At 44.1% G+C, this 19,375-nt stretch overlaps 1 protein-coding gene across 1 annotated transcript in view; it reads right to left on the bottom strand.

Moving 5' to 3' along the window:
* Nucleotides 1-820: 820 nt before the first annotated feature.
* The window catches only part of RNF41 (ring finger protein 41), a 190,157-nt gene continuing 171,602 nt past the window's right edge, over nt 821-19,375 (bottom strand). Inside the window, exon 7 of the mRNA XM_069230564.1 lies at nt 821-2,787. Within this exon, the coding sequence (XP_069086665.1) occupies nt 2,436-2,787 (352 nt within the window). The 3' untranslated portion in view covers nt 821-2,435. The remainder of the gene's footprint in view (nt 2,788-19,375) is intronic.

Genomic DNA, 19,375 nt, shown 5'->3' with positions numbered 1-19,375 from the left:
TCTCCTTTCTCTACTTGTGTTTGTTCCTCCCCTGGAGCATGGCCTCTTTACATGTGTCCTTTCACTTCTTACTTTTCAGACACTCCTTTTTTCTTTTTGGTTAAGCATTCCATGAGAAAGCACAAGTTTTCCAGCTGTATTCCTTGTGTATTACTTTTCACCCCTCTCCCTGTTGCTCCCGTCTGTATGGGCTTCTATCTCAACCTCCCACCTTCCTGTTGTTCTTGCCCTTGTGTGCTTCTCCTCACCCCCCTCTCACCCACGCTGCTCCCTTGCCAGTGTGCTTCTCCTCGTTCCATGTTGCACTCTCTCGCCTGCATTAGGTTGTACTTCTCCTGACGTCCTCTGTGATGCTTCCCCCACCTGTGCCCTCCCTGTTACTTACATCTCTGCTCTCCTTATTTCTTCCCTAACCACTTTTCTCAATAAAAAAAAATAAAAAAAAAGCTTTTGTACTACTTTTTTTTTTTTTTTTACCAAGCCAACGTGATCAGTAAATAAAAAGAAAAAAGCACATGTGCATTTTGTAGGTGCATGCATGCATGGTCCACATGACTTCAAGATGCGGCAGCCGCATCATAGCAGTTTTCCACGCTGCACAACATCACTACAAACCACTGACAACGCTAATGGCTCCCAAAGGCGTGACCTATTGCCAATGCTTACTCACACTGCACCAGTTCCCTAAACATCTGACTATCCGCAAGGGAACTGTAGTGGATGTGTGTGTTAAACATGATCGTGAGGACAAGTAAAGGAGCACACCAGCAAATTCGCCCATTCCGCCTCCCCCAAATTAGTGAGTCTCAGCCTCTGAAAGTTTAAGAGTCCCTGATTTGAATTTTTTATTTTGTTTAAAAAAACAAAAAGTATTTCACTTAATTTGGACAACGGACAGAGAAGGGATACCAGGCGCAGGTTCAGGAGAACCAGATCTAGGCCACATTTTAAGCATCTACACGCACAGAAAATGTAGGATTCTAAATAGGACTCACACAATGATCATTTTTAAGTTGTGGCATGGATCTGTCCCTAAAGAACTTACAATGGAAATCCTTGAGTTACAGTGACCAGCTGTGACCATTTCAGGCCGCAGGCAAATTAACTTAAATACAACATACAAATAAGATGGGTGTTCAACAAGAAGGCATTTTTTTTGTTTTACAATTTTTTCACCGTATGTAACAAAAAAAAAAAAAAAAAGGGGGGGAAAGAACATACAAAGTTACAAAGCCACTGTCATCAACGGCAACAGAAAACAAAACTCAATATGGAGTGTGAAACAAAAAGACAAACAGAAGCAATACCTCAAATGAATGCCAAAAGAATGGGCACACCAAAATAGCAGTATGAAGGCAGAAAATTATCGAGGGTAGGGAACCACCTCCCTCCCTTGTGACAGCACCCCCCCTCCCCTCCCCCAACCAGTTGCCAGCTGAGGGGGAGGATCTCGGTGCATTTATACCTTCATACTTTAAATCGGATTCAGCGTCTCGCGTCCCTCTCAAGAGGACTGGGGGCTTTCTGAGCTCTGTATCCATATCCACCTCTCCCAGCAGTACCATCTGATGCAGTTGTGTTCCTCGCTAGCAAAAGGCGGAATTAACTCTGCAGAAGGCTTACCACACCCTGGTACAGTTGTCGGGGTTCAGAAGTTTGAGATGAAAGGCAAAGTAAAACACCTAGAGTTCAGTTTGCTTTTTGGTGCAGTGACATTTGGAATTTTTATGAGGATATTTTCGGCATCCATGAATGAAACAGTACCACAGTACAAGAAAAGGCTCAAATGGTCTGCCCCAGCCGGAGAGAGTCCACTTTTGTCTCCAGCAGCTCAGGAAGAACACAAGACGTGGAGAAGCAGGCAGTATGCCAACTCCGCACTGATCGGACTCCACCAACTTCTCCTTCTCAGTGTACTTCGCTATGTGCACTGAAACTTTGTGCCTAATGCCTGCAGTTTACAACCTTCCTTCTGTGCTTCCACAACACCACCAGCAGCCCTTCAAAGTCTAGCTCCACATTAATTCCAGGCATCAGTATTTCACACAAGGCCAGGGAGAGCATAATTTCCGTGGTTGTGCTTCCATCAACTTTTAGGAGTCATGCACGAAGAGCGGCCTCCTGCTTCGAAAGCGTTCGCCTGTTCAAATAGGGTTGAGCCGGACTGACTTTGCATAAGTATGATGGAGAAAATCTCGCCTGGAACCACATAGCTACCTGCAATTTACCTAAGTGTATACTTTATATATAGATATTATTTCCTATAGAGCAATAAGCTAGTGTGGATAATGCCCTGATAGAGGACGAGAGCCTGGCTGACCAGCATCGTTGCAAACTCACATGGTTCACCTTTTATTTATCAAGCTTAAAACGCTTGCTGAAAGGAGAGAAGAGTCTTTAAAGCACATCTTTAATAGTTTAAAATACTCTTGTGTTTAGATTTCCTCCACTCCATGCGCAAAGATCATGACGAGGCCAGGCTCCATTACCATGTCTTCCCCCATGTGCTGGTTCTCGCAGGCCATTACCACCACTGCCTGCTTCCCAGGGATGCGCTTGGCCACATAGTTCTCGTAATAGCGCCGGTTCATCTGCCGCGTCTCCAGCGTAGCCAAGCCCTGCGGCCAGTTGCGCTCGTGGGCATTCTCTATGAGCTCGTTGACAATAGAGGTGGGACAGCCACTCTCCACCAGTGACCGTTTGATGACTGCCTGCAGCACCGCATCTGGCGTGGATATCATACCGCCCCATCTCGTCACCCGCGCTGGCTGCAAAGAGTTGACCCACCTACAAGACACAAGCACAGCAGAAACGAGCGACATGATTTTAGATGGCCAATTTAAAAGTTTGACAAGAAAGTGTATGTTAGGTGCAACTATCAAAATATAATATGTAAACGTACGAACAAAAATGGTCAAACCATGTAAATTCAGTTGAGGGGAGATGAAGACAGCTCAATTTAAAGAAAGACCCTAACAATGGTTCTGCAGGCCAACGTCTGCCTTACATTCACAATCTATACAATAAGCACCTACTGCCAAGACCCTCCCCCCCCCCCCCATTGCAGCAAGGTATTCGCTATACGTAAACAAGGGTTTCTCAAGCTAATAAAAGCTTACCCGTATGGGGAGCTTAATTAGCGACGATATTTATGGGTGCTGAGCAATGGAAACACCACCACTAAGAAATGACCACTGTTTGCCCGTGTCGTGTACTGTATCAACCTAGATCAGGTGTGGTGCCACCTATAACCAAGGCTCACAGTTTTTAATTTTTCCTTTTTTTAAAAATAAAATACACATGGACCTAAACCATTAATTTTAGTGTCGGTATTTATTTTTAAATGTGAATAAAAACGGAAATTAGGTATTTTTTCAGTGATTCTTAAAACTGTCAACGTCCAGGAAACGAGGAATGTTGGACAGTAGGTCGTTTGCTGACAGAAATGCTTTTTTTCAAATGCTTTCTTGAGAATATTAGATCCTTTTCCATGTTGAACAGGTACCAGTTGCCTTCTGGTAGCTACCTGCACACGCTATTTTAGCACACATTTTTCCTCACTGCTTTTGGATAATCTAGCCAATAGCACATACCAGGCTCAGACTTGAACACAAAATAGGCCCGGGCACAAAATATAGTTCATATCTGCAAACAGAAGTAGGTTAGAACTTGTACAAATACACTGCATAAGTGTTTTCCGAGGTACGGAAGACTGCACGGATTTGAGCTTCATGCTGAGATGGTTTTTGTTTCAATATCAAGTAAATCAACAGTGAAAACCGGCCAAGCAGACTTAAAGAACAGCCCCAAATACAGCCCAAAACCGGCCCACACACTGACCTGTCAGGCCAGCCCACCGAGCACTGCCTGATTGCCCCGTAGGTCAGTCTGAGCTTGGCACATACTATTTTTAGTTACGACTTTCTCTCTCCACAGCAGCCTGGCTATTCAGGATACCACACTTTGCGTTCACAGCAGTGGTCTCCCCAGGTTTTTCTTTTATTACCAAAATACGAGCTATATACATGATACTTTGGATACAATTGTAAACCATCACCTCTACAACGGAACATAAATACAATACAAAATGAAGAGAAAATTGACATTCATGCTACATTGCTTATTTGCAATAAGCCATGGGACATTTCGTAACACCGGCCCCTGAAAATGAAAAGCAAGTAAAAAGAAATTAGCACTTCTATTAAGTCCAGGTAATAATGCCCGCTATTCTGTATTTAAGTGACAAGCCTTCCGTCTTATAATCCTACAAGTTTAGTGGTCTCCACGGGTTAATGATATTGAAAATCTAGGCATAATAATCCTATGGTTGTCAGTGACGGTAAGCTATGGTAAGAATTATTGGTAAAACCCTCCTGCCTGCAGCTTCAGAAGAAACAACAACATACCGAGGGTCTTTTTGTTTCTCTAGGAACCCCCAAAGCACAAACGTGTTCAAAACAATTCCCTTCAGAACATGCCACTTTCCTTTTGAGGTGGACATAAACAAGCTCTGCCTTACAGACCCCACGTCTGGCTTGCAGCCTGTAGCAGGCTATGTTGTAGGACTTAAGTATTTTGTCCCATTCCTTCAATAGAAGGTAATTACACCAAACACTAACAATCGTACTTCAATGTCCTCTAGACGGGCTTACTTAACAGTGGGGGAGGTGCTAGCACTGAATTAAGTAGGCAGTGCCCAAACAGAGTGAGCAGTCCCAGTGGTGAGAAAGGGCAGGACATTCAAAGTATACCGTATTTATCGGCGTATAACACGCAACTCATTTTAAGAAGGAAATTTCAGGGGAAAAAACTTAAATTTTAAATAAAGAACTTTGAAGCAAAATAAGGGTAGCTCAGAACTTTTTTTTATTAATAATATTAACACTTATAAGGTAAATAACGTAAAATGACAGTAAAAGCAACTGTTTTAACAAAGAAACTTGGATATTACCATATATGTTTTTTTACAAAAGTTTACTCAGAAATCGCTATCTGTGAAACCAAGAAACTCTTCATCGTCACTGCTATCTTCAATATCTTCGAACTGAACACTGCTGCTTTCACTGCTACTGTCTTCATAAATCAGCTCGTCTTCTTCACCATCCAAAGCATTGCTTATGCCACATTTCTTAAAAGATTTGATAATAATATCTTCTTTAACTGAGTCCCACGAAGTCTTTATCCACTGACACACTTTTGAAATGCCAGGTCTTTTCATTCTCCCAGAACTTGTACTTTCATGTTGGCTTTCATCACACATGTATTTATTCCATTCTTCACGCATGAAGGCTTTAAAGGGCTTGTTAATGGAAACATCCAATGGCTGCAATTGTGATGTAAGTCCTCCTGGAATGACTGCTACTTCTGTTTTGCACATTTGAAATTCTTTCTTTATTGGTTCTGTAAGATGAGATCTGAATGAGTCCAGTACTAACAAGGATGGTTTCTTTAACAAAGCACCTGGGCGCTTCTCCCACACATTTCTGATCCAAAGCCTCATGCCTTCTTCGTCCATCCAACCTTTGGGATGAACATGCACCTGTATGCCACTTGGAATCTTCTCCTTAGGAAAAGTTTTCCTTTTAAAAATGACCAATGGTGGCAGCTTGTTTCCGTCTGCAGTGACAGCAAGGACCACAGTAACACGATTTTTTTCATGCCCTGAAGTTTTAATTGTTACTGTCTTGGTACCTTTTGCTTCAACAGTTTTATTTGAAGGAACATCAAAAGTGAGTGGTACTTCGTCCATGTTGCCGATTTGACCAATTTCAAAATTTTGTCTCTTCCTTTGTTTGATAATAAAGTTATGAAAATGTATTATCTTCTCTTCATAATCTTCTGGCATACGCTGGGCAATCCTGGTTCTTGTTCGCATCCGAAGCTCATGCCTCTTCATAAATCTTTGGCACCATGATGCTGTCCCTTTGAAATCTTGTATTTGCAACTCTTTGCTGATTTTCACTGCTTGAATGATGATCATTTTTGTTGATAATGCAATGCCCGCTTTTCTATGATTAAGTACAAATTCCTTCACCCGTTCTTCTAATTTTGGCCATTTAGCAATACCGCTGCGAAAATTACATTTTGTTTTTGATAATGTCTTGAGTTTTTCTTCCATTTTTCGCCACTCTCGTATTGTGCATTCTGTTGGTGACTCTCCAAAATGCCTTTCTGCAGCCCTATTTCCATGTTGTTTGGCATATTCCACAACCTTTAACTTGAAACCAGCTGTATATGCTGCACGCTTTTGCTTTGATTCCATTGGGGATACCGTAGTAGGGAAATACCGTAAGTAATGAATGCACGTATGATAGTGCAGAGTTCAGCGTCGGAATGTCAGGATGAGTCACACTGCAGTGGTATAGTTTTTACCTAAGTTTAAATTAAAAAAGAGTAAGGTAGTATCAGGGGTGTGTAAATTTACCGGTACTCTTGTTATATCTGTGTGTTGTAGGATGGCTATGTGTAGTGTGTATTGTAGGATGGCTTTGTTAGCATGTGTTTGTATGGTATGGTATGGTAAAATTAAGGATGGGCTCGGACGTATTGAGATTGATTGGATGGGAGCTAAGAGACACACACTAGCTGACAGCCCCCCCCAAAGGCAGCAGTGTGCACTGATTTTAAAGTGAAACGGATTATCAAAAGAAGTCTGCCAGGGGGGAGCAAAGAAACACTGCCTGGTAGGGAGACAGACACTAGCCATCAGCAGTGTTTCTTTGCTCCCCCCCCGGCAGACTTCTTTTAATACTCTGGTGCCCTTTGAAATCAATGCACACTGCAGGGAGGGGGGTCAGCTAGTGTATGTAGTACCGTAGTTTCTTGCTCCCCCTTGCTCTGTCAGGCAGTGTGCAATATCGTACTTGTCACAGTCTTGAAATTCCTTACCGTAAATGCCATTCACTAAATGCCTGTACCTCACGGCCGTGAGATTTACTGGTGTGACGTATCCCCTGTAGCAGGAAGGAGGAAGGCTGCACCGGAGGTCTGTAATTCAAGACATACCGGTAGTCGCTGTTTAAAAAACCCTAGATGTGTTTTTTTTTTAAGGCCTGGTGCATTACCGTATTTCCTGAAGTGCCCGCTTGTGAGACAGTTGAGTACGGTAATAGAGTACCACACTTTGTGTGAGGCTTTCTTAACAGAATTAAGGTAGATGTTTCCAGGGCTCTGTAGAGCGGCTGGAGCAGTCAGCACACTGCCGACAGTTTTTAAAACGTACGGTAAGTGGGTTCTGCAGAATGAAAAGGGGGAGCTTATACCCGGTAGTTCCACAACTGTGTGTATACAAACCTGTTTGCTGCTGAGGGCAGTGTTGGGAGGGAGGTGGGAGAGGGCGGTTAATACACAAATCTATTACCGTAATTGTTGGACACTGGCGTTTTGAAAAGAGTCTGCTGTAATGCCATTCAAGAAGAATTCCACAGAGGAAGGCTGCTGGGGACTGCAATGTGCGCCGATGACATATTCGCGCTGCTATCGGGTATGTACTATGGGTCCTTAACCATTATATCGGCGTATAACACGCACACATCATTTGCCCCCGATTTTCAGGGAGAAAAAGTGCGTGTTATACGCCGATAAATACAGTAATTTTGGGCCCGGACACTTGTTTAAAAGAAATTAAGCACTACCTGAGACAATAGCTGCACTGAAGTTCCCTTTCTCCAACATATGATGTGTAATCTGTAGTATTGTCCCACATCAAGGATATAAATCTAGGCAGAATATAGCAAGATCTACAATTTATAAAACAATCCTTGCCATGAAAAATGAATTCTTTATGTAGAGGAATACAAATTTAATGAGGACTTTCTCATATACACAATCTACAGAATAATTTCCCGGCCATTAATCCTGAATTGAAGAACCCTGTGTGGAAGATAAAAGTAATTATCTGTTAAAAAAAAAAGAAAAAAGTAACTGTCAGACCCTATTAGTGGGCCATGGTGCACGCAGGGGATATGGAGACTCAATCGTGGGGGCTGAGGTCATTGACCTCAGATTTCCCAGGGTCCACCCAACTATGCCTTAGCAAACTGAGCCCTTGATGTTATAGATGCAGCTGCCTGCTATTAGCCACAGTTCCCTTCCACGCTCAATTTCAAGCAGGTTTAGGGCTCAAGTGCGGATCATACAAATACGCTTTGAATGTGCAGTCTCTCTCCCAGTTAATGTAGTCTCATCAAGTGAGGTTTCTGAGTAGGTGTTAAGGTAGGTGCACTTGAGTGACTGATCGACTTTTCTGCTTACCCACTCCTGAGAGTTCACAAGCTGGCAGTTCTTGTCACGACCTCTTTGGGCAGACGGATCTCTGACAAGGAAGCTGCTGCCAGTCATCCTGTGATTGGGATGGTGCCTCGCAGACAGGGATGGTTGTTCAGGAGACTTTGCCTTACAGAAGGGCTGTGTAATGAAGTGCTCAAAGATTATCGCAGCCCTGCTGATCAAGTGCAGGTTAGTATATCAATAAACATGGTCCGATAGCAAGAGCCAGCATATGTTGCACTCTCTAGCGGATTATGCTTAGGTCAAGCAGCAGTTTCATCACTGTGCACAGTGGCTCAGGTCACACTGCTAAAGATCAGACCAAAGTGAGCTCCAGTGAGCTTTGGTCATGGTGCACAGTACAAGCCAGTAAATAGACTGCTAACCAATGACAGGAGGACACTCATAAGATCTCCGTAAACGTTCTCTTCTGGTAGACTCTACCATGCTGGAGTCTTACACACCATGCTTCGCCTAACCATTCATTAGTGCAGGAGTAGTGGAAGGCTCCTTTACTCTTTCAACAGACAGATGAGTTTCTAGGTGCTTCAGGCTAGGTGAACATCTCTCACATCAGGGGGTAGACTTCAGTGATCGTCTCTCACCACTGCGAATATTGCTGGAAGACACCAGCTCTGGTTGCACAACAGGCCCCTGAGTACTCTGTGATGCACTCTCTTTCATGGGTACAGAAAACCTGAAACTAAAGCAGCAAAAAGCCAGTGGATTCCACATTTATAAAGTAAAAGCAGACCAAGATGTGTACGTACAGACTGCCCTTAAGCACCTGCTTGAGCGGTTCTCCTTTCCAGAGTCCTTTCAAGGCTGCTCCCCAGACAGAACCTTTGTGAAGACAGATATTTTACACAGCAGAGCAGTCTCTGCCTAGAGCACCCATAACAGAGGCTGTCCACACCTAAAGGGTCCTCTTCACCTTGCAGTCTGCAGTCCATACTTCACCTACAACTTCTATCACATGGCAGTGCTTAAGGAAGACAAACAGGCAGCTTCTTACTCATCAAAAGGCCCAAGTGCAGTTCCAAAGAAGCACTGTCAGTTCTTCACTTAATTTAGTGTCTAGGTCTCCCACATCTCCAGATTCAGGAATGTCAGCAATACACTTCCACTGTCTGGGGAAACAACCTCACCTCCATCTTGTGCAAGTCAGGCTTTGGGCATTCAAAATGGACATGCAAACCTTCATTACTTACAAACATACTATGTATGAACCATAGAGGCCACAAATGCAAAACACCTACATTGGATGTTAGCACCAGGAGTTGTGCAAAAAACAGAAGTGGAACTTTACATGAGTGGGTCAGCAGGTCTCCCCTCCAGCAATACAGATAAAAAATTCTGGCCGCGACTATGGTTTCACAAAACTCAGCATGCTGCCACTACCGCTCGATATGTGAAACCCATAAGGGCAGTAGACTGGATTTGGGTGCTCCCCAGCTGCTCACAGGGCATGTCCTGGACTTTGCTTATGTCAAGTGATATGTCTCTGCACACACTAGATTAGTTGAGACTAGGGCCAAAATAAAAAAGCAGTTATCAGATTAATGCAGTCAGGCACCTAGGGCAGAGAAACATGACTGTATACCATGCAAGGAACAGCTGCCTCCCAACAGTAACCCTACTTGCCTACTCTTCATAGATGAAATATATGCGGTGGTTGGTATCTAGAATGAAGAAGTCCACCAGGAAACTGGTATCCTGATCTAGTAACATTATTTGCACTGCCTGGGCCTGATTCACCGATTTCAAACTATATTAGGGGGAAGAATGAAGATATGAGAGGAGGAATGGTGGCTATTAAAAAAAATTGTAACACGAAGGACGAACATAATGCTGATTAAAATAAATCAGTAATGTTGAAGAATGCACTGCCAATACTGTAACTAAAAACAAAATAGAAAAAAAGTGTTTAGTCAATTAAGACCTATAACAATTTGAGTGAGATGAGGTCCAAGAGTCAGAAAAACCTGAAGCCAATCAGCAACTTATGCCTTGGGAGGCACGCACAAAGAAGCTTGCAGTGCAAACTATGAAGCAACTGTTTTGTAGGCTGAAGAGATCAGCATTAATTACCCCTCAGGTTAATCGAGACACATGCCTGCTGAACATACCCATTCAAGAACTTGTATGCTACAGAGGAAAGAAAAGATACTTTCATAAAGGTAGGCTTCACTTAAGTCCTAAAGAATAAATATTCCTGTAAAAGTGTGCAACACCAAAGCGCACACACACATAATAAATATATATATATATATATATATATATATATATATATATATATATATATCTCAAAAAAAAAAAAAAAAGGTTACAAGGCACCTTACAATTAGGTTCAAGTTTTACACCTACAAAACCATAGAAATTCAGCAGTTAGTTATCTTAGGTAATTAACTCATGCCCACGCCACACACAGTATTCTCATCAATTTCAATGCAAATATGCAGCAATATGATCAATTATGTATGAGAAGATGTTATGACTGATGTAATATGTGGATAATTAGCAGTGCAGGGTGAGGCAGCAAGTTTGGTTTAGTACTGTCACTATATTCCATGAGGCCTCATATATCATTCAAAGTGTAAAGGCCCTTTCTGCTACAGACTCAGGCAGTGGGGGGAAAACAGGTAGCTCAATAGTTTGATCTGAAACGATGGGACAACCTTAGGCAGAAATGTAGGACTAGACCTACCCTATGTTAGTGTATCTGAATGAACAGTTCCTGTATTGTAAAAGCTTGGAGTTCAGTAAGATGTCTGAGTGGGGTGAATGTTAGGAAAACCACTTTCCAACAAAAGAACTGTAAGGCACACAAGTGCAGAGGCTCAGAGGGAGGGCCCATACAGTTTGTGAAGACTACATTCGGATTCCACAGAGGGGCAGGAGGTGTCTTTAGAGGAATTACCTTCTTTAAAACTTCAATGAAAGCTTTAATTGCAGGAACTCTGAAAATAGTTGAATACTGTCTGTGCTGGAGATGGCCTGCAACTGCAAATAGGAGTAGACTTATGGAAGTGTAAGCTTGGTCAGCCTTGCAGAGGCATAGACAGTAGGAAACAAGCTCCTACACGGGGAGTTTAAACAGGACCAGCTGTTTAGAAATACATTAGCACATAAACCTTTTCCACTTAGCTGCATAACAAGCGCTAGTAGTGGGTTTCCTGTCCTCGCATAGACTAGCACTGCATTCCAGTGTGAGCCAAACTTTTGGAACTCCGGTTCAAAATTGAGAGACTGAGCTGTTTGGGATCTTAGTGTATGAGTTGACCCTGATGCTGAGTAAGAAGAGTCAGCCTGATTGGGAACTTCTCATGAGGACTGACTGACATTTCAAGGAGCAATGAGTACCAGGGCAGTCTTCCCCAGGTTGTTGAGACCAGGATGGGAGTCATGGACACCTGCCTCAACTCCCTCACCACCTATGGAGTGAAGGGAAGAAATAGAAAAATATAAGCAACATCCAGGATCCATACTGCATTTTCTATGGACTCTGGGTGTGGGGATGTGGCATTTAGGGATTCTGAGATCGGCAATAGACCTGCCTGCCAGAGTCCCTCAGCACTGGAAGTACTTGTGCAGGATTGGCAGGTGGAGTTCTCAGTCAAAAATGTGCTGATGTGTCCTGCCCATCAGGTCCATAAAATCATTCTCCATTTTAAGAAGGTGCTCTGCCAACAAGTGAACATTGTAGTAAGATACCCAATGCCAGAGCTCCTGTGCTAGCTGAGAGAGCTAAGGGAGGCAGGCCCCAAGCCCCGCTTCTGGGTGTAGAATATTGCTGTCATGTGGCCCATTTTTATAGAACTGCTTTCTCATTCTGAAGCGGGAGAAATGCTTTGTGGCCTAACGTGATGACTGAAAGTGGCAGGTAACTGATTGGACAATCCTGGTGCTGTGGAGCCCAAGTACCTTGGATTGCCATCTGGTGGAATTGAGGTCTCTAGTCCATGAGAGATGCAGCTGTAGTGATGTAGGGAGGGGGTCTAGAGAGGGCCTGCCGAGCAACAGGTTTTTTTTCCTTCACCAACAAAGAGAATGATGGGTCGGGCTCATTACCAACACCAGATCCTCTCACTGCTCTTCCACTTGTGCCCACTGTGGGGTAAAGACATCGTCGTACCAGGCACATGTGTAACCTGCCAAGCAGTACAGTCGTAGTAAACTCAGCAATCATTCCCAACGGTTTCATTGCAGTGTGGACAGTGATAGGACGGAGCCAGAAAAAGCAGCCGCAGCTGCTGGATTGTCATCAACCTCAGTTGTTGGTTGTGGTACACACTGCATGTTTCGGCATTCAGAACTTGAGCCTAAGGACAGAATTTGCTTGGAGTGAAAATGTGACTTTTCTTGTATTAATGGTAAAAACCTAGTCAGTGAAGCAGAGACACTGCTAGCTGAGTGCGTGCTAGGCATTGTTGTTTGCTGCTGTTCTTCATCAGCCAGTTATCTAAGTACAGAAACATATAAATGGAGTTTCTGAGAAGATGGGCAACTACGACCACTAGATAGTTTGTGAATACCCTTGGGGGTATTCCCTGAAAGGCAAAACCTTGAACTGATAGTGTTTGCCACTTACCAAAAGCAAAGGCACTTGTGGTGCACTGGGGCGTGAAAATACAAGTCTTTCAGATCCAGTGATGGCAGGAAGTCTCCTTGGCGTAGCAAGGGAATGACATCTTGTAATGTGAAAATGCTCATTGGAGATGAACACATTCAGAGGTCAGAAATGAATAATCAGTCAGGGTGACCAGTCCTTTTTTGGGATAAGACCATACAGGGAGTAAACCCCTGCCACACACTGGGGTACGGATTCTATGGTTCCCTTTCCTAGGAGCACCTGCAGCCTTCCTTTAGGAGATGAAGAGGGTCTGTACTAAGTGCATGATGGCGGGGTGGGATGTTGGGAGGAGGTGTTTGAATTTCAAGGCAGTACCCTTTTTTCACAATCGGGGGGAGAACTTACTGATCCAACATATCGATTTCCCACTTTGACAGTAAGTCCGTTATTCTTCCCCCGAATTGTGTAGTGTCCTCCCTCTTCCCTCCTCATTTCCTCTTTTGGACCCCCCTTTGCAAGGAGTTAGGTTGCTGATGATCCCGAAAGGACTGGGTTTACTGCTGACAAGGCGATCTCTGGCCCGAGCCCCTTGCTTGGTACCTCCCCCGGTGTGCTGCTTGCGAAAAGCGGACATTGGAGTGGATGTCTTTCGCAAGACCAGGGAATTTGGCAAGTCTGCAACTTTCTTGATATCCTAGAGAAGCCGATCAAGCTGTGGACTGAACAGATGCTTCTCATCAAAAGGTACATTCAGAAGGTGCTGTTGCATCTTTGGTCTAAACTATAACACCCCAAATAAGGCGGGCCTACGAAGGACGACACTAGTTTTGCTGCTGTATTTGCCGTTTCAAGGGCACAACATATTAGCATTGCTGTTTTGCTCACTGCAACCAGCTTGTTCTCTTCTGAGGTGAGGCTCAGGAAGACACTTTGTGAGCTCCTTCATCTCCTTCCCGTGATACAGAAGAGGCCCACAGAGTTGGCAATTCATCAATGTGTGGCTGTCCCAAATGCCACCCGCTTTCCTGCAGCATTTATCTATTTGGGTTATCAGAAGGAGCAGCATTCCGTGTAGCCTGAGTAGAGGCCCTCTTACGGGCACTGTACACTACCAATGAATCCATTCCTTCAGATATAAGCTTGATCCTCTGTGGCAGGCTTGTACCTTTTCAATCTGCACAGATTTAAGCAGTACCCTCTATATGCGGTGGTTAGCTCATGGATGGTGCAGATGCCTGGAACAAAGATCTTAATATTGACTGGCCAACCATAAAATCTTTACAGGCTAGGATATCCACAAAATTGTGTTCGGTGGACATGTGTGGTGTTGACTAGGTGGCGCCTTTGCATGAGCAAGCAGGACATTGACCAAAAAGACCATGGTTGCACCTTATTTTGCGAGTCAAGTGCACCCTGGACAGAGTGTGTTCTTTTTGGTTTGTGATGGGAGGTCTGGATGCACTTGACTATCAACCTTGCAATATCAGCCTTTGATAGGAGATCGTACAGGATAGTCATACATTCATGCAGGGAACTGAGATAGCCATACTCTAGGACCTTCAGGTGCCAGATTGATAGGGTGAGCTGTATGAGGTTAGGGTGCCTAATTCAGCCTTGGTTCTATGCTAGAAGTTCCAGCCTGTTGTGAGCTTTTCAAAGAGGCTGATGGACATCTTGAGGTGTGTTGAGTACCAAGGCTGCCTGGCCGAAGCAGGAAAAACTAGGAGGATTGTGAAGGTTATTTGCTGTATCTTCCATACTACATGCAGAATGAGTGGGAGAGGAGAAAAAGCATAGGCAAATATCCCTGACCAGTTCACCTATGGAGCATTGTCCATGGATTGTGTTTGTGTGTACCTGGAGACAAACTAGGTATTTTGCGTTGTCGTGGGTGGTGAACTGGTCTATTTGTGAGGCACCACAATAATGGAAGTGGCTTCCTAGTAATGAGTGAAACTTGTTTGTCTGCTTAGCTCATCGACTTGCATGTTTTCCACACGGGAACATAATCTGCTATCGGTAACATATCTTTCAGGATGGCCCATTTTCATGACTTGTGCTAATTTTAAGTGTGGGTATGATATTGTGCCCCCTTGCTTGTTAAGGTAGACCATTGCTGATGTGTTTTATATTGTTTTCCTCTTCACTTGGCTCTGGAAATCTTTTAGTACCAGAAAAAAACATTGTCACTTACCCTGCAACCATCCATTTGTGGCATGTAGTGTTATAGATTCACATGCTGTGCATACTTCTGCCATCTAGCAATGGGCTTGAACATGTGCAAGTAGTTTTTCTTAGTAGAAGTCTGAGCCACAAGGTTACTCTACCTACTGCAGCCAATGCACACGGGTTTTGTCTCTATTGTTATATTGTTTTTTCCGCATGAAGGATGATGTAGATGGAGCACAGACATACAGAAAATATGACAATGTGAAGGAAAAAGCTCCAGGCATGTGCACCAACTAAGGGGGCGAAACGTGTTGGCTGCTTCACTTGCAACACTGATTCATCAAGAAATTACTCAATGGAACACAAGGGGCGGGGACCACAAGGCCTAGGTGTAATGAAAATAGATGTTTTTGACCACCGACTTTGTGTTGCACCACTTTGCATATTAGTTGTTCAGTGTTCACCAGTTGCAGATTACATTTTGTATTCAGTTTAGCTGCCTATTGGCTTTATCATGGCGTTCGACATTGCAGTTGAGCTGTGTTTTTCCACATAGTAAACTAAGTTTGTTTTTTCATATTTCTTTCTCACAATAAGAAAATACATATTTTTTTGTTTTCTTCAGTGCAGGGAACGGTAGGGCCTTGGGAGGACAGCCTTGAAATGCTGGCCAGTATTCAACGTTTTTCTTCCAACTCTGACCTACAGTAGCCAGCATGTTTGAACATTTCCATCTGAGGGGGGGGTGGGTTTGGGGGTGGGTGGGGGGCTTCTAGAAGGCTCTTTCTATGGTTGTTTGAGCTATAAAAAGGTGGCCTTGCTCAGCAGCGAGGGAATTTACAAGACGTCGGTCAGGATTGGACGTCAAATGCCTGACACTTGTCCCTGTGAGGGTGGATCTCTCTCTCTTTCTCGCAGTTGAATGGGGTCATCTTCTTGCTGGCATGAGAAAGATGAAGAGCTTGTCAGGCCCTACGGTGATGAATTTTTACTTTGCAATTAAACTATAATAGAATCACATATATTTGCTGTGTACATTGCAGTCGAGAATCATTTTGATATATTTTCCTTTCATTGCTGTGACTATTTTTAAATGTGTGCTTTCGACCTACTAAGCGCCTTCATTTTTTTAGGAACCTCTTGGTGAAGTAATAATAAATGTCTTCTTTGAACTAAGAAGTGCATTCCAGAGATTTTTGTCAGCTCGGTCATTAGTGAAAGCAAAACATCAGGTAACTTGCGGCAGGAGCCGCCGTCATTCTCCCAGCGCCATCAGGCGCCTTATCGCTGACTGCACCTACCCGCTGCGCAGGACGTGCGCGGTCTGCACCCAGGAAAAGCCCAGTCCAAGGCCCATCACGTGCCCGTCAGGAAGAGGCAGGGCCACCCCCTTGGCTCCCTACTTTGCCACCACTTGACTCTTAATCAGTCAACTACAAGAGTCACCTATAGTTGCTATTTTTGCCAATAATTAACCTCTACTGACCCAAGCAAGGTTGAGCAATCACTTGAGGATCTTAGGACTGATTGAGGGCTGACATCAAGGTGAAACGGAAGGCAAAAGATGGCCCCCAGGGAACAGAGGGTGCTAAAAAGAACAAATTGAGACACTCGGCACAGAATTGTACATTAGCAGAAATTGATGAACTAATTGAGAAAGTTGATGGGCTTCTTGTAATACAGATAACTGTCCAGATAATGCAGCCAAAGAGCCAGTACAGAAAAAGATGGTAAAAACACACACATAAGAGCATTAGACTGTTTCTCAAACAATTTAACCCCTAGAGTGCGGGCATCGGCCACTGGCCAATGCCCACACTACCTCCCTGGTGCGGGTCACGACCAGTGGCCAACACCAGGGAGGGGGTAAAAAAAAAACAAAAAAAACTTGCCCCTTTGTGACATCATCGAACCGCGAGGCGCGCTGACGTCACGGTTTTGTTTTCTCCATCAGAGCAAGATGCGGTCGCTACCTGCTCCAATGGGGAAAACTGCCCCAAACGGGCCACGCCCCCTCCCGTGGCATATATTTATATTTAAAAAGGTCGGTTCCTGGGGGGGGGGGGGGTTGATGGGGGGGCCGATTGTGCACCCCATGTATTTTATGTAAATAGCTGAGTACATTAGTAAAGTCAGCCATTACCTGTGTTATAATACAAATGAAATGTATGTGCAGGGGGGCTATGGAGAGATGAAGGGCACTTTTGCTGGGTGGTAGGGAATCAGAGGAGGAGGTCATGGGAGTGGGAGCACCAGTAATGATTGTTGGACTGGGCGCTAGAGGTGCTAAAGACTGTGACGATTGGTATGTGACAAGATGAAGTAATATTGTGTCTTTTTGAGCGTCTTTAAAAAAACGTGCTGACTGAGGGAAGAAGGAAAGGCAAGGTGACCTCTACTGTTGCACGTAACACACACACACAATTTTGTGACTCTCTACGTAGGCTAGTGTTTTATAGCCACCGTTTAGCTAGTAGAAGAGATGGCATCTTGTTGGATGACTGCTGCTCAAGCCCTCACTCGGGTTTTAGAGGACAGCTCTGACAAAGGATCAGAGACTAAGACAGCAGATACTGAGACAGCATCTGAGGGATAGGACAATGGCACAGACTCAGAGTGATTTTTCAGTCTGAGGAGACCCATTCGATAACTCCTCTTCCAGCACAGTCTGTCCAACGGGACAATAGCAGGTTAGCCCAATCCAGAGAGCAGGTGCATGCGGTAGCAAGCACAGAGAGTGTGCTCTCTTGGGAATTCCCCAATTTAGTTCAGCCCCAAATTCCACCGCCCAAATCGTATTGTGGAGACAGCAAAATTATCTATCACAAAACAAACTGGTTAAGTAAGGCAGGCACCTGTGGTTTTGGTCCTGGGCTTGGCGGCAATATAGGGTAACATACTAAACCCAGATATTTCTGGAAACTAGACATCCGGGGGAGTCCACAGAGGTGTGACTTGTGTGGATTCCCCAAAGTTTTCTTACCCAGAATACCCTGCAAAGCTGAAATGTTATCACACAAACTACAGGAATATGCTGGGATCCGCAAAATTCCTACCACCCAGTGTTTCCCCACCTGTCCTTATTAAAAAAAAAACTACCCCACTTGCGTGTCTGTACCCAGTGCCTGTGTCAGGAACGTATCACACCAGGGTCAACAGTTGCCCTCATGTAAGGACCAACATTGACCGTTGTGTGATCTATTCTTGTCGCGGGCACTAGGCCTACCCACACAAGTGAGGTACCATTTTTAATCGGCAGACTTAGGGAAATGCTGGATGGAAGGAAATTTGTGGCTCCTCTCAGCTTCCAGAACTTTCTACCACCGAAATGTGAGGAAAAAGTGTTTTTTTGCCAAATATTGAGGTTTGCAAAGGATTCTGGGTAAAAACCTGGTGAGAGCCCCCACAAGTCACCCCATCTTGGATTCCCCTAGGTGTCTAGTTTAAAAAAATGCACTGGTTTGGTATATTTCCGTAGGTGCTAGCTGAGCTAGGGGCCAAAATTCACAGCTAGGCACGTTGCAAAAAACAGCTCTGTTTTCTTTGGGAAAGTGCGATGTGTCCACGTTGTGTTTTGGGGCATTTCCTGTCGCGGGCACTAGGCCTACCCACACAAGTGAGGTACCATTTTTATCGAGAGAGTTGGGGGAACACTGGGTGGAAGATAATTTGTGGCTCCTCTCAGATTCCAGAACTTTGTCACCGAAATGTGAGGAAAAGGTTTTTTGGGCCAAACTGAGGTTTGCAAATGATTCTGGATAACAGAACCTGGTGAGAGCCCCATAAGTCACCCCATCTTGGATTCCCCTAGGTGTCTAGGTTTAAAAAAATGCACAGGTTTGGTAGCTAGAGGCCACAATTGACAGCTAGGCACTTTCCACAAAACACATCAGTTTTCAATGTAATGTGTCCATGTTGCGTTTCCTGTAGCGGGCATTAGGCCTACTCACGCAAATGAGGTACCATTTTTATCGGTAGACTTGGGGGAACACAGAATAGGAGAATAAGTGTTATTGCTCCTTGTCCTTCTCTACATTTTTTCCTTCCAAATGTAAGACTATGTAAAAAAGACATCGATTTGACAAATGCTCTGTAATTCACATTCTAGTATGGGCACCCCGGAATTCAGAGATGTGAAAATAACCACTGCTTCTCACCACCTTATCTTGTGCCCATTTTGGAAATACGAAGGTTTTCTTTATACCTATTTTTCACTCTTTATATTTCAGCAAATAAATTGCTGTATACTTGGTATAGAATGAAAACCCACTGCAAGGTGCAGCTAATTTATTGGCTCTGGGTACCTAGGGATCTTGATGAACATACAAGCCCTATGTATCCCCGCAACCAGAAGAGTCCAGCAGA

The sequence above is a fragment of the Pleurodeles waltl genome, chromosome 4_2 (genome assembly GCF_031143425.1).
Source record: "Pleurodeles waltl isolate 20211129_DDA chromosome 4_2, aPleWal1.hap1.20221129, whole genome shotgun sequence".
Lineage (NCBI taxonomy): Eukaryota > Metazoa > Chordata > Amphibia > Caudata > Salamandridae > Pleurodeles > Pleurodeles waltl.
Note: the sequence above shows the minus strand (reverse complement) of the source record. Positions and strands in the feature narration are given on the sequence as shown.